This window comes from Portunus trituberculatus, chromosome 34 (assembly GCF_017591435.1).
Source record: "Portunus trituberculatus isolate SZX2019 chromosome 34, ASM1759143v1, whole genome shotgun sequence".
In the NCBI taxonomy this organism is placed as follows: domain Eukaryota; kingdom Metazoa; phylum Arthropoda; class Malacostraca; order Decapoda; family Portunidae; genus Portunus; species Portunus trituberculatus.
The window spans coordinates 4873738-4886816 of NC_059288.1; the positions used below are offsets into that span (position 1 = coordinate 4873738).

Consider the following 13079-nt stretch of genomic DNA (forward strand, 5'->3'; position numbering starts at 1 on the left):
TAACTGCCGTGGCGTGGCGGTGTGAATCATTATGTAGTTGGTTTGGAACTCTGGTGCCACAAAGCTCCGAAGCAAGTTTTGTCTGTCTTGAGTAATACTTACTACCACTTTTAATTTAGGCTTTTGATCACCCACGTGAAAGTGTTTTCATTACCGTGTTTTTCACTGAAGTTACCTGGTGCGTCTCATTGTCCAAGTTGGGAGGTCAGGTGTGGTGATGAGTCTGGCACCCCCAACTCCCTTGCAGCATGGCGGCGGCGGCGGCGGCGGTGGTGATGGTGGTGGTAGTGGTGGCGGCGCCAGGTGTGGCCGCCAGCAGGTGGGGTGCAAATAAAAGACTCACACTCTCTGCTTTGGTTTATTCACTTTGACAAGGATATATGATACATTGTCTCTAAAACAATTTGCATATTGAGAGGGCAATGTTACGCCGAGTGGTAGACGGTGGGCCGCGCCACGCCCCCGCCCACCTGCAGCCCGCGGGCGGCGTGGGCGGGGGCGCGGCGCGGCGGGTACAGTTTGTGCTGTCTGACCCTCGACGCGCCCGCGCTCCTGTCCACTTCGTCCACTTCGCCACGCGCCCACTCTCTCTCTTCCTCTCTCTTGTCTTATCATAAGAATATAGGACACCCGTGGTGTGGGCACGGGAACTGTGGGCGAGGGGGAGGGCGTGGCGGGGCGGGGCGGCGCGGGGGCCAGGTGGTGGCACCCTCGTATGCAACAACTGAAGTAGAGTGTGGTGGCGGGCGGGCGGCCCCGACATGCCACCTTACCTTTAAATCTACACTTGTGTTAAGGCATATAAGGAGGTCTCTAGCACATGGACTAAAAATAGGGTGCAGTATACATACAGCACTAGAGGGTAGAGAGAGACGGCGGGCGACAGTCTGTACAGCGGGTGGTGCTACTCTAACGTCTCCAGATGCTCACACAACAAGGTTCTCTTTGAACAGCAAGAAGCTGACGACCAGGCCTCGCTGGACGCCTCTGTACAGTGTCACATTATAAAAACTTGATATGTGTCCACCATGGTCTGTAACAAACCATACGTAGTATTTAGCATTACTAACAGTAGCGCATGTGTTCCATCAGAACCATACAGGGAGTATTATTATTGCACTGTGATCAGTCCAGGTTGTGAGGCATCCCGGCACGAGGGAGGGGGAGGGGGAGGGGGCCGGCCTGAGGTGTGGGGGGCGGCGGGGCGAGGAGCTGGCCGAGGCACGTCGCCCTCCCTGGCTAGCTGGGGAGGCCTAACAAGGGGTCATCGAACCTGCTGCCCAGAGACTGTAGTAACCTAGAGTAGACGCGGCGGCTGTGTCTGTCCATCCATCCATCCATCCATCCATCCACCCACAGTGAATAGGAAAGGTGAAGTGAGAGTTAAAGCTACGGTATAGTGTGTTGGTGGGCGCGGCCAGACCTGCCCGCCGGGGCCTCCTCCTCCCCCCGACTGTCGAGGAACGGTGGGCCTTCTCTTTGTGCACGTTTGACTCAGTGCTGATAAGTTTACCAGAACCGACGCACGTAGTACTTCATCACGATGACTTAAGCCTATAGTCTCACCACTTACATGATAAACAATCGACAAGAGGGCAAAGCTTGGTCGGGAGTGACCGAGAGTGGTATACATGCAGGCAAATAGTTCTCGGCAGAAAAAAATCTGCCTAGTTATAATTTCACCCTTGTCGTTTGTGTCTGTATTAACATTTCACATTTCTTATTGGTGTCTAACTTTACTTGACAAAACTATTTGGGCAAGTCATCCAAAACAAAACATGCAACAACAGAAGTGTTACCTTACGCGCTAAAAAAACTAAGCTATTCACAAAGCTGTACAGTGTCTGGTCGACTCGCCCAAATTCTTGTACTAAACCACCATGACGGTTTTGAACGAACTCAAGACACTGAGTCTAACAGAGATTAAGTAGAAACGAGACAGAAATGCCTTAATTGTAAAATGGTACCACCTTTTTTTTTTTCAATGTTTACAGCGTAGGTCACTTGTTTACATGCTGCCACAGAAGGAACCTACCACAAAGATTAGTCTCTATATAAAAGTGTAAAAGAATGCATATATTCGCCTTTGCTTAGTGACGTAACAGGAAGTCCGTCATGCGTACTTGTGGGACAGGGAGGGACGGGGGCAGGGGGTCCGGGGCGCCGCTCCGGGCCCCCTGCCCCCGAGGGACGCTTCCAGGTGAAGGAGTGTTGGGAAATGTTTGAAATTTTGTGTAGAAACGACAGCAGCAGCGGAACTGACCACAGCGGTGGCGTGGTGCCTTGTTTGTGAAGGTCCACCGAGTGGCTCCAGCAGTGTTTTGATTCGTCCCTCGGGTGTGGCGGCGGCGGCTGCTGGCTCCGGGGCGGCGCCCGTCAGGCGGCAGCGCCGTGCTGCCTCCGCGATCAGTTGCTCATGACTTACAAACAATCATAACAGTGTGCAAAGCACCCAAACAATGAAGGGCAAACAAACTCCAATATACGGGGAGGCCGGGTGGCAGGGCCTCGGGGCGTGGCGGGGCCGGGCCAGCCAGCTGCTGCCGTGCCAGACCTGGGGGGAGGAGGAGAGGTCCCTGCACGAGGCACGGGTTCCGGCGGGGGGCACGTGGCCTCTGTCCCAGCCCCGCGCGGGAGGGCGCGCACTGAGGCGCTGTTTACTTTTGGGGTTACGGGTCGAAACAGAATTTTTAAGAAGAAAGCAGCGTGAGTGTGGCGGCGGCGGCGACACCTGTGCCCCGCGCCGCGCCGGGCCGCGCCGCATAATGGAACGGTTAAGTCTTAAGTACATCAACAAAAATACAACAAAAAATAATATTTGGTAGAGGCGTCCCCAGCCTGGGAGGGGCAGGGCGGCCCGCCCACACTCACTGATTGACTGACTGGGTGGCGCGGCGCTGCAGATTAACATAAATTTTCATCTCAATCTTGTTAGCGCCGAGCCGCCGGCGTCACATACCCAACTCATCACATGAAGCGACAACACAAAAATGGTAACTGAGTTAGTTAAGGCAGCGTCGCCCCGGCCAGACACTGAACATAAAACACTACAGCGGTGGGGCGGGTGGGGCGGGACGGGGCGCGCCGGGCACCCCGCCCCGCCCCGTCCCGCCCCTAGCCGCCTCCACTCATCCCTAATATAAAAATATAGTATAACAAACTTATTACATAAACATGTTAAAATAAATTATCAATAAATTAGCAACACTAAATTAAGTACATGTGTAAATTTTAGCACAGCTTCACAAAATACTCTTTAAGTACAATTTGTTTCCATTCTTTGGCAAAGTTTTGGAATGTTCACGAATTCACCTTGACTAGCAGATGTGAGCTTTGATTGGTTGGAATGGCAGAACCCTGACTAGGAGTGGTAACCGATGACTGGGCGGCCTCGCGGGGCCTCGACGAAACGGAATAGAGTGTGACTAGACTCGTGGGAGGCGCCGCCCGCTTCCCGCGGCGGCGCCCCGTGACTGAGGCTTCACTTACAAAACTGAGTTACTTGGTGACTTACACAATAAATACATAAAAATAAATAATCAACATCAAATTGCTCTATACTAATATGAGGGTAAACTTATAACTATGACAAATCCATCTTGGCGTGACTAGTGACCGATGCGGAATGTGCTGAGATCATTGTTGGCTGGAACCTTCCCGCCCTGACCGAGCATCGTCTGCTGTGACCTGAAGTGACCTGTGGTGTGTGGGCGTGCGGGCCACCACCACCGCGCCCCTGACGGGCTGCTTGCTTGTACTGTGCGGGCGGGGCGAGGCGGGTGCCGGGGGCGGGCCCGGAGGGCGGACCCTCGGGGGTCGCGCTATTGCTGAGGGTGCCCGCGGGCGCCTGTCCCGTAGCAGTTGCTGATGGGCGTGGGCTGCGCGGCTACTGCGGCGCCAGGTAGACCAGGGGCTGCGGTGTAGCCTGTCACAAGTCGTGTTCGTCCAGGCAGTGGCCCGCCATGGTATTGGTCTGGTTGCTCACCTGGGGCACCTGGGCCACGTGGACCATCGTGCCCCCTGGAGCCAGCCCGCACATCTTGGCCCCGCTCTCGTTGTCGTCCTTCCACTTGTCCATGGACCGGCGGCGAGCGTTCATGAAGAAGTTCCCCACGGTGGAGGGCTCCAGGCCAAGTTGCCGCGCGATGGTCACCTGCATCTCCTTGCTGGGCCGCTTCGTCTCCTGTAACATAGAGGAGGTGTTAGGACACTCAGGGCGCTCACACACACACACACACACACACACACACACACACACACACACACACACACACACACACACACACACACACACACACACACACACACACACATATTTTTTTATTTTGTATGAAAACGGGATCACATGACACGTAATAGCTATGCAGCAGCAGTGTGTCAAGGAACACCCCAGTACAAAATAATGCAGTCATTACAATCCCGACATAGTGTGTAGGAGCTGGCGGCTCCGCACCACCGGCATCTACAGAGGCGGCGGCGAGGGGTGGTGTGTCCCTTCACCTACTGTACTATATGCATGCACAGGGACACCTCCTCTTTACAGAAACATGTCTAGGAAGAGGAGAAGGATGAGGAGGCGGTGGAAGAGGGCAGGTAGGCAGTGGAGGAGACGAAGGGAAGGAGTGGCTATTGTAAGGCACTGGCAGGCTCCCAACAAACCCTAACACTCTGCTTCCCGGAAAAAAAAAAAAAAAAAACGAAAGAAAAAACCGTGTCACCCTTAATAAATCAATACTTGAACTGTGCTCATTTTTTTAGTGTTGAGGAAATGTTGAGCTTTGACTGTGAGGGCTGAGTACGTGCGGGCGTGGGCTGACGCTGGATGGTGGGGTGGGGGGAGCGGAGGTGCAGAACGGGCCGGGTTTCCCTGTGGAGGGACTGAGCCGTGGGCGTTGCATTGCATCTGATTAGCTTGACTGTGGCTTGACAATGCAGAGAAGCCTGGCAAGGCGTCGGCGCCCGGGGCATGCGGGGCATGCTGTGAGGGCAGGGGCTGCTGCACAGTGCGGCGCGTCCCGCAGAGAGGTGGCGCGGCGCGGCGAGGCCCACACGCGGCCTCTCTTTAATTATGGCAGTGAGGGCGGGCAGGCGAGGACCCTCGTCGAACAAGACACTCATTAATTTATGAAAGAGAGTCGACCCCTGAAGGGCTCTTCCCGCGCGCCCTCCAGCGCCCCGCCCAGTCTTCTTTAAGCGCCATATTGTTTGCTTCTCTCCGCGACACCCAACATTTTTGTGAAGGCCGTGGCGAGGCGCGCCATTGTTTCCTGACCCGCCACGCCATCAAAGGCACCGACCGACACCACTTTGGACGGGGCGGTGGAGTAGCGGGGCGGCGGGGCGCCCCGGGATGTCACGCCTGTGGCCACCGCATTCCGGTGTGAGGTGTTGTCCCCGGGGGAGGTAGAGCCTCCTTCCCCTAAACCTCTTGGTCGCGCCGAGTGCCGCGTCTCATTATGACCCGCCACTCGTCCCCGGACAAGTTCAGGCTGAGCACTGCGTCCCGCCCAGCCCCGCCCCCGCCCCGCCCCGCCGCTCCCCGCCAGGTGGGTCGCCGACACTTGCCGCGCTGACGCCGCGAAGAATGTAAATGTATCATCTGTCGTGTTCCCAAGACGCTTCCTCTGCATAGCTAAAAATGTTGACGGGCGGCGGCCGGGGAGACGCACTCCCCGTCCCCTCAACCCACCCAGCACGGCCCCCTCGCCCTCCCACGCCCTACCCCCGCAGCGGGTATTTTTTCACTCAAAAAATCAGAACGTGACATTTTGGTGGGTCAACCTGCGGCACTATTATTTTCTAATGATATTGATAACCCGGTCAACAGTAGCGGCGGCGCGGGGCAAATGGGTTTTAGGTATCGGAAACCAATAGGGCGCGAGTCCTTGGCCGCCCCGAGGCCGCCCCGAGGCTGACCCGCCGGCCATTAGTCACAATAAATTCCTGATGGAAAACCTTATTAGATTGTTACCGACGACGAGCTGGCTCAGTGTGTGTGTGTGTGTGTGTGTGTGTGTGTGTGTGTGTGTGTGTGTGTGTGTGTGTGTGTGTGTGAGAGAGAGAGAGAGAGAGAGAGAGAGAGAGAGAGAGAGAGAGAGAGAGACACAGCTGGTGCCTCTCTCTCTCTCTCTCTCTCTCTCTCTCTCTCTCTCTCATAAGTAACAATCTTTTTTTTCCCTTGGCTTCCCTCAAAGTTTATGAAAATAGTGTTTTTCCCTGGAGCCATTAGCACCATATTTTTGCCATTATTCTTCACGCCAGCCAAGACTCATTAACCAAACGCAACTGTTCCTCACTCCTCCTCCTCCTCCTCCTCCTCCTCCTCCTCCTCCTCCTCCTCCTACTCTATAATCTATCCTCCCCTCTTCCTTTTCTTATTTCTCTCATCCTTTCATTCCCTCCTTCAATATTTTATCTTTCTCTTTTTCTTTGTCCTCCTCCTCCTCCTCCTTCCCTCTCTCCTTCCCTATCCATTCTCTTCTTTATTATCTTCTTTTCACTCTCCTCCTCCTCTCTTCCTTCTTCTTCTTCTTCTTCTTCATCTTCTTCTTCAGGATCTTCATACCTCTTTCTTAAACTCTCTCTCTCTCTCTCTCTCTCTCTCTCTCTCTCTCTCTCTCTCTCTCTCTCTCTCTCTCTCTCTCTCTCTCTCTCTCTCTCGTCCTCATCGTCAGCACCTTCGTCACCTTTTTCCTCCTCTCTTTTCTCATTTCTGCCAATTCTCTCCTTCCTCCTTCTTATCCTCCTCTTCCTCCTCTTCTATATTTCCTCACCCTTCATCCTCTTTCATCTCCCTCTCCCTTTCAAATCCTATCTTTATCTTCTTACTTCATCTCACTTCTTCTCTCTCTCTTCCTTTTCCCTGCCCTCTATTCTCACTGCCAGCTTAGATAGATAGATAGATAGATAGATAGATAGATAGATAGATAGATAGAGAGGCAAAGACAGCCAGAGAAATAGACAGATAGATGGATAGATAGATTGGTAGGAAAGTAGATAGATAAATAGACAGATAGATAGATAGATAAATGGCTAGATAGATAGATAGATAGATAGATAGATAAATAGATAGATAGATAGATAGATAATGAATGAAGGACAATACTTGACCTAAAAGTGACAAGATATGAGTGAGGAAGAGAGAGAGAGAGAGAGAGAGAGAGAGAGAGAGAGAGAGAGAGAGAGAGAGAGAGAGAGAGAGAGAGAGAGAGAGAGAGAGAGAGAGAGAGAGAGAGAGAGAGAGAGAGAGAGAGAGAGAGAGAGAGAGAGAGAGAGAGAGAGAGAGAGAGAGAGAGAGAGAGAGAGAGAGAGAGAGAGAGAGAGAGAGAGAGAGAGAGAGAGAGAGAGAGAGAGAGAGAGAGAGAGAGAGAACAGAGAAGATCAACCCACCCAGGAGGAGGAGGAGGAGGAGGAGGAGGAGGAGAAGGAGGATGAAGAGGAGGATACGAAAAAAGTCTCTAAGAATACTGGAAAGTGGAGGAGGAGGAGGAGGAGGAGGGAGGAGGAGGAGGAGGAGGAGGAGGAGGAAGGCACTCAGTATTCTCAAAAGCATATGAATGAAGCATCAGTTTATTTCTTCCCTTTGGTGTCTCTTCGTTTTATTGAGTAAGTGAACGATGCATAATTGAAGGAAGGGCGTGGCTGCTTCCCTCTGAGTGCCTGCCGACGCCCCTCAAACCCTGCTGCTGCTGGAGGAGGAGGAGGAGGAGGAGGAGGAGGAGGAGGAGGAGGAAGAGGAGTAGGATACGAAAAAAGTCTCTAAGGATACTGGAAAATGGAGAGGAGGAGGAGGAGGAGGAGGAGGAGGAGGAAGAAGAGGAGGAGGAGGATGCGAAAATGTCTCTTAAGAATACTAGAAATTGAAAAAAAATGTAGACACAATTAAAAAAAGAAATAATAACGAGAAAAGAAATATAGAAAACAAGAAAAGAAAATAGAAAAAGAAGAGAAGGAGAAGGAGGAAAAGAAGGAAAGATAGGAAAAAAGTCTTAAAAATACAGGAAATAGAAAAAAAATATGTAAATATAGTAAAAAAGATTAGAGAAGAGAAAAAAAAGGAAAAAAAATACAGGAAGAAAGAAGAGAAAAATAAAAGAAGAGAAGGAGAAGAAGAAAAAAGAAATATGAAAAAATTGAAGAAGAAAAATGTAAATACAGTAAAAAAGAATAGTAAGGAAAATACAGAAAGAAAGGAAAAAGGAAAAGAAAAAAGAAAACAAAAAGAAGGAGGAGGAAGAGGAGGAGGAGAAAAATATACGAAAAAGTCTCTTAAGAATACTGGAAATTGAAGAAGAAAAATGAGAACGCAGTAAAAAGTTTAGCAAAAGGAAAGAAGAAAAGAAATACAGAAAGTAAGAAAAATGAGAGAGAGAGAGAGAGAGAGAGAGAGAGAGAGAGAGAGAGAGAGAGAGAGAGAGAGAGAGAGAGAGAGAGAGAGAGAATAAACGATCTTCAAAGGTTCCTCTTGCAAAATGGAAAAGGAAAAGAAACGAGAAAAAAAAGAAGAAAATAAGAGGAGGAAAGCAACGAATAGAAGACGAAAAAGGGAATAAAAGAAAAAGGAGAAAGATAAAGAAAGGAAGGAAAGGGTCTTAAAAATGTTCCTCCTTCTTTTCTCCTTCAAAACTTTCCTTATAAAAAAAAAAAAAAAAAACATCACTAACTTAACTATCAAAAAAATAAATATAAAATAAAAATAAAAACAATAAACTTTTTGAAAACCTGAAAAAAACACGAAAAAAAAAAAAAAAAAAAACGTGGAAAGCATTAAAGAAAACGATAACATTTTAAGGGGAGACTCACCTTAAAAATAGCTTGCAGTGTACGACGCTGTAAGTCCGTGAAAACCAGACGTGGCTTCTTGGGCGCAGGCTGCTGGTCGGGGTGGTTTTGCTGCTCCTCTTTCCTTTTGCAGGCTGCGGAGAGAAGGACGACGTTAGTGCAGGCCGGGTAAGGAAGGCAGAAGATAAGGAAGAGGAGGAGGAGGAGGAGGAGAGAAAATCAAAGCGAAAAAGAAGAAAAGAACTAAAAGAATTAAGAAAAGAGGACAAAAAAGAGGAAAATGCCGCTCTTTTCGACATTCACCAGAACCAGTGTCACATACAAAGGGGGGGGCGATAAGGAAGAATAGAAAGATAGATAAAGGATAAAAAGATAAAAAGATAAAGCAAAGGAACACAGTAAGAGGAAATAGAGTAAAATAAGATAAAGAAAGTTGGCGAAATAAATAAAAATGAAGGAAGAAAGGCGTGATACGATAAGAATTGAAAAAGAAAACAAAGAGGACAAAGGAAATACAGAAGGAGAAAATAAAGCAAAAATAAGATAAAGAAGATTAACGAAATGAATAAAAATGAAAAAAAAGACACGATAAGATAAAGATTGAAAAGAAAAACAAAAGAAAAGTATCTGCCAGGGTAGGACACGGCAGGGAACAGTGTAAGAGGAGGCAGGGAGGGATAAAATGAGGGAAGAGGCGTGTGGCAGGGTCAGGATAAGGTTAAAACACAATAACAAGGTATGAGGTGAAGGAAAAAGTGTAAAAATAAGGTGAGGAAAGATGAGGCAGGTTAAAACGAGACAGTTACAAGGAGATAGACATTAAAACAAAGAGATATGGCAGGGTTAGGTGTGACAGGGGGATGGGAAAGAAAGGCAAGGGCAGGGGTGTTGTAAGGGGAAGTTAGTGAGGCAGGGAGAGGGAGAAAGGAAGGGCTGTGGGACATTTGTGGCAGGGGAGGAAGGGGAGACAGGGAGGAGAGGAAAATAAAATAACAAGGGAACACGCGTAGAATGAGGAAGAGGACAAGGAGACGTGAAGAATGTTATGAGAAGGGGAAAGGGGAAGAGAAGGGGAGGAGGAGGAGGAGGAGGAGGAGGGTTAGAAAAGAGGGGAATAGAAGGTAAGGGAGGAATGATATAGGTAGATAATGGTAATGAAGGAGGAGGAGGAGGAGGAGGAGGAGGAGGAGGAGGAGGAGGAGGAGGAGGAGGAGGAGGAATATTTAAAAGTAGAAAGAGACACCTGCTGTACACAAAAACAAAGCAAAACAACAACAACAATAAACAAGACTTCAATTAGTAGTAGTAGTAGTAGTAGTAGTAGTAGTAGTAGTAGTAGTAGTAGTAGTAGTAGTAGTAGTAGTAGTAGAAGTGTGTGTGTGTGTGTGTGTGTGTGTGTGTGTGTGTGTGTGTGTGTGTGTGTGTGTGTGTGTGTGTGTGTGTGTGTGTGTGTGTGTGTGTGTGTGTGTGTGTGTGTGTGTGTGTGTGTGTGTGTGTGTATGCGCTGACGACTAAACCAAAACAAACAGTCATTTCACACTCCAAGTCTTTCCTTCCCTCCTCCCCTCCCTTCTTCTTTCCTTCCCTACCTCCTTCCACCCTTCCCTCCCTCCACACCTCACCTGCCGCATAGTAATGAGCCAGAGGTGTGCCTAGTTGCGGTACTGACTGGTGAAGCTGCATTTATGAAACACAGGGAGCGGTGAGGCGGGAACCCATAACCATGAATAAAAACGAGGCGGTGGAAGACTGATAAAAAAGTGGAAAAAAGTGGATGAAAGTGTGGATAACCGCCACGATTTATACTGGCCAATGGATTAACGCCACCACGAGTAAATGAACTGGGTGGAGGAAGTGGAGGAGGTGGTGGGGCAGGATTTGCACAGTCATTCATCTCGAGCTCATTAAAGGAAGTTAAATGTACACACACTAACTTTCAATAATCTAATAAGCGTGGGAATTTATGAAGGTGCATGGGAATTTACTTGAGAATGGGGGGAGACATGGATGGGGGGATGGTGTGATGGTGTGATGGGGGTGATGGGGTGTTGGGTACGCGGTGTGGGTGAGTGATGGGGGAGTAAAGAGATGTGTGTGAGGGGATGTGGTATTGTTATGGGTTATATGGTAAAAGAAGGGACGGAATGGGCGTAATGGGTGGAAATGGGCGTGGGTTTTGTCTATCATACGCGCGCGCACACACACACACACACACACACACACACACACACACACACACACACACACACACACACACACACGACAAAAATACGAGAGAGAGAGAGAGAGAGAGAGAGAGAGAGAGAGAGAGAGAGAGAGAGAGAGAGAGAGAGAGAGAGAGAGAGAGAGAGAGAGAGAATGACATAAAGAAACATTAAAATCAACATATCAACAACAGAAAAAGGAGGAGGAAGAAGAGGAGGAAGAGGAGGAGGAGGGCGAAGAAAAGGAAGAAAAGAAAAACGAAGACGAAGAAAAATAGAGAAAAAAAATAAGAACAAGAAACCAAAATAAAAGAAAAAATAATAAAAGAGAAAAAAAAAACGACGGAACGAGGCTGAGAAAGAGCGAGTGAGAGAGAATAAGAGAGAGAGAAAAAAAAAGAGAGAGAAAGAGAGAGAGAAAGAAAGAGAGAGAGAGAGACAATTATAGGTTAGGAGAAGGAGGAGCAGCAGTATTGTAGTCCAGCCAGTATATTGTTTCGTGGTGTGAAAACGTGGGTTCGACTCTCAATACCTCTCCCTCTCCCACTCTCTCTCTCCCTCTCCCTCTCCCTCACCAACACCCATCGTGCTATTTTCCAATCACGGACGCCACAACAAAGCCAAAACAGCAGGTGAGACACAAAAGGAGAGGCAACGAGGCCCAGAGAGAGAGAGAGAGAGAGAGAGAGAGAGAGAGAGAGAGAGAGAGAGAGAGAGAGAGAGAGAGAGAGAGAGATATGATGAGATGCGAGAATGAACATGAAAGAATAGAGAAGTCCACACACACACACACACACACACACACACACACACACACACACACACACACACACACACACACACACACAGATAACAATGGACTAGTACCTTCTCTACTGATTATTTTTCGCCAGGTAAAGCGTGGCACACCTGTATTTTTCAGGAGGAGGAGGAGGAGGAGGAGGAGGAGGAGGAGGAGGAGGAGGAGGAGGAGGATTACGCTTAGGGGGTCATGAAGGCAACGGATTTTACAGGTAACTAATTACAGACAGGTAGATGGACAGGTGAGGAGGGGGAGGGGGTATTAGGTGAATTAAGGAGGAGGAGGAGATGGAGGAGGAGAGGAAACAAAACCGTATTTAGTTATGAAACATTTCTCTCCCTCTCTCTCTCTCTCTCTCTCTCTCTCTCTCAATAATTTTTCTTACTGCTCCTCCTCCTCCTTCTCTATCTCTCTCACCATTTCTTTTCCTTTATACTTTTCTTTCTCTTCACCCTCTCCCTCCCTCTCCCTCTTCCTCTCCCTCTTCCTCTCCCTCTGTTCTTCAGGTGGTTGACGAGGGCGAGGCATGAGGCTGTGTGCGTGTGCGTGTGCGTGTAGGAGGAGGAGGAGGAGGAGGAGGAGGAGGAGGAGGAGGAGAAGTTGAGCTTTGTGAGAGAAAATAATTTGTGAGAGAGGAGGAGGCGGAGAAGGAAGCATCTCTCTCTCTCTCTCTCTCTCTCTCTCTCTCTTACAGTGGCGGGAGAGGATGGCCCCCTTGCCTGCCGCGCCGCCATTACCTCCACCTCCTCCTCCTTTTCCTCCTCCTCCTCCTCCTCCTCCTCCTCCTCCTCCTCCTCCTCCTCCTCCTCCTCCTCCTCCTCCTCCTCCTCCTCCTCCTGTAGTGAATGAGAGTGTCAAAGTTTACCACAAGTGACCACCCTCATCTTCCTCATCTCCCCTTTTCCTCATCTCCCCTCTCCTACTTCCTCTCTTCCCTACCCCTCTTCCTTCTCTCCCCTCTCCCCTCTTCCCTCCTTTCCTTTTCCCATTTCTATGTGTTGTGTAGTTCCTCCTCCTCCTCCTCCTCCTCCTCCTTATGAATTAATTTGTGAGTGCAATTATGAGCTAGCCCATGTGAGGAGGAGGAGGAGAGGAGGAGGAGGAGGAGGAGGAGGAGGAGGAGGAGGAGGAAGAGGAGAAGGAGGGAAAGTAGAATAAAAGGAGAAGAGTTGTACTATACTTCTTGAGAGAGAGAGAGAGAGAGAGAGAGAGAGAGAGAGAGAGAGAGAGAGAGAGAGAGAGAGAGAGAGAGAGAAAGCATACCCATATAACCAACTTTTACTATTATACTA

General features: G+C 49.3%; 1 protein-coding gene across 21 annotated transcripts in view; it reads right to left on the reverse strand.

Annotated features, from left to right (window-relative positions):
* Positions 1 to 344: 344 nt before the first annotated feature.
* LOC123512700 (one cut domain family member 2-like) overlaps positions 345 to 13079 on the reverse strand; it is a 225354-nt gene continuing 212619 nt past the window's right edge. For 11 of the 21 annotated variants that reach the window (XM_045269231.1, XM_045269227.1, XM_045269229.1 and 8 more), the window contains 2 exons: positions 8803 to 8915; positions 345 to 4183 (listed from right to left, as the gene is read on the reverse strand). In XM_045269231.1, the coding sequence (XP_045125166.1) occupies positions 3929 to 4183; positions 8803 to 8915 (368 nt within the window). In that variant the 3' untranslated portion in view covers positions 345 to 3928. The remainder of the gene's footprint in view (positions 4184 to 8802; positions 8916 to 13079) is intronic. The other 10 variants (XM_045269216.1, XM_045269221.1, XM_045269220.1 and 7 more) reach the window with 1 other exon arrangement.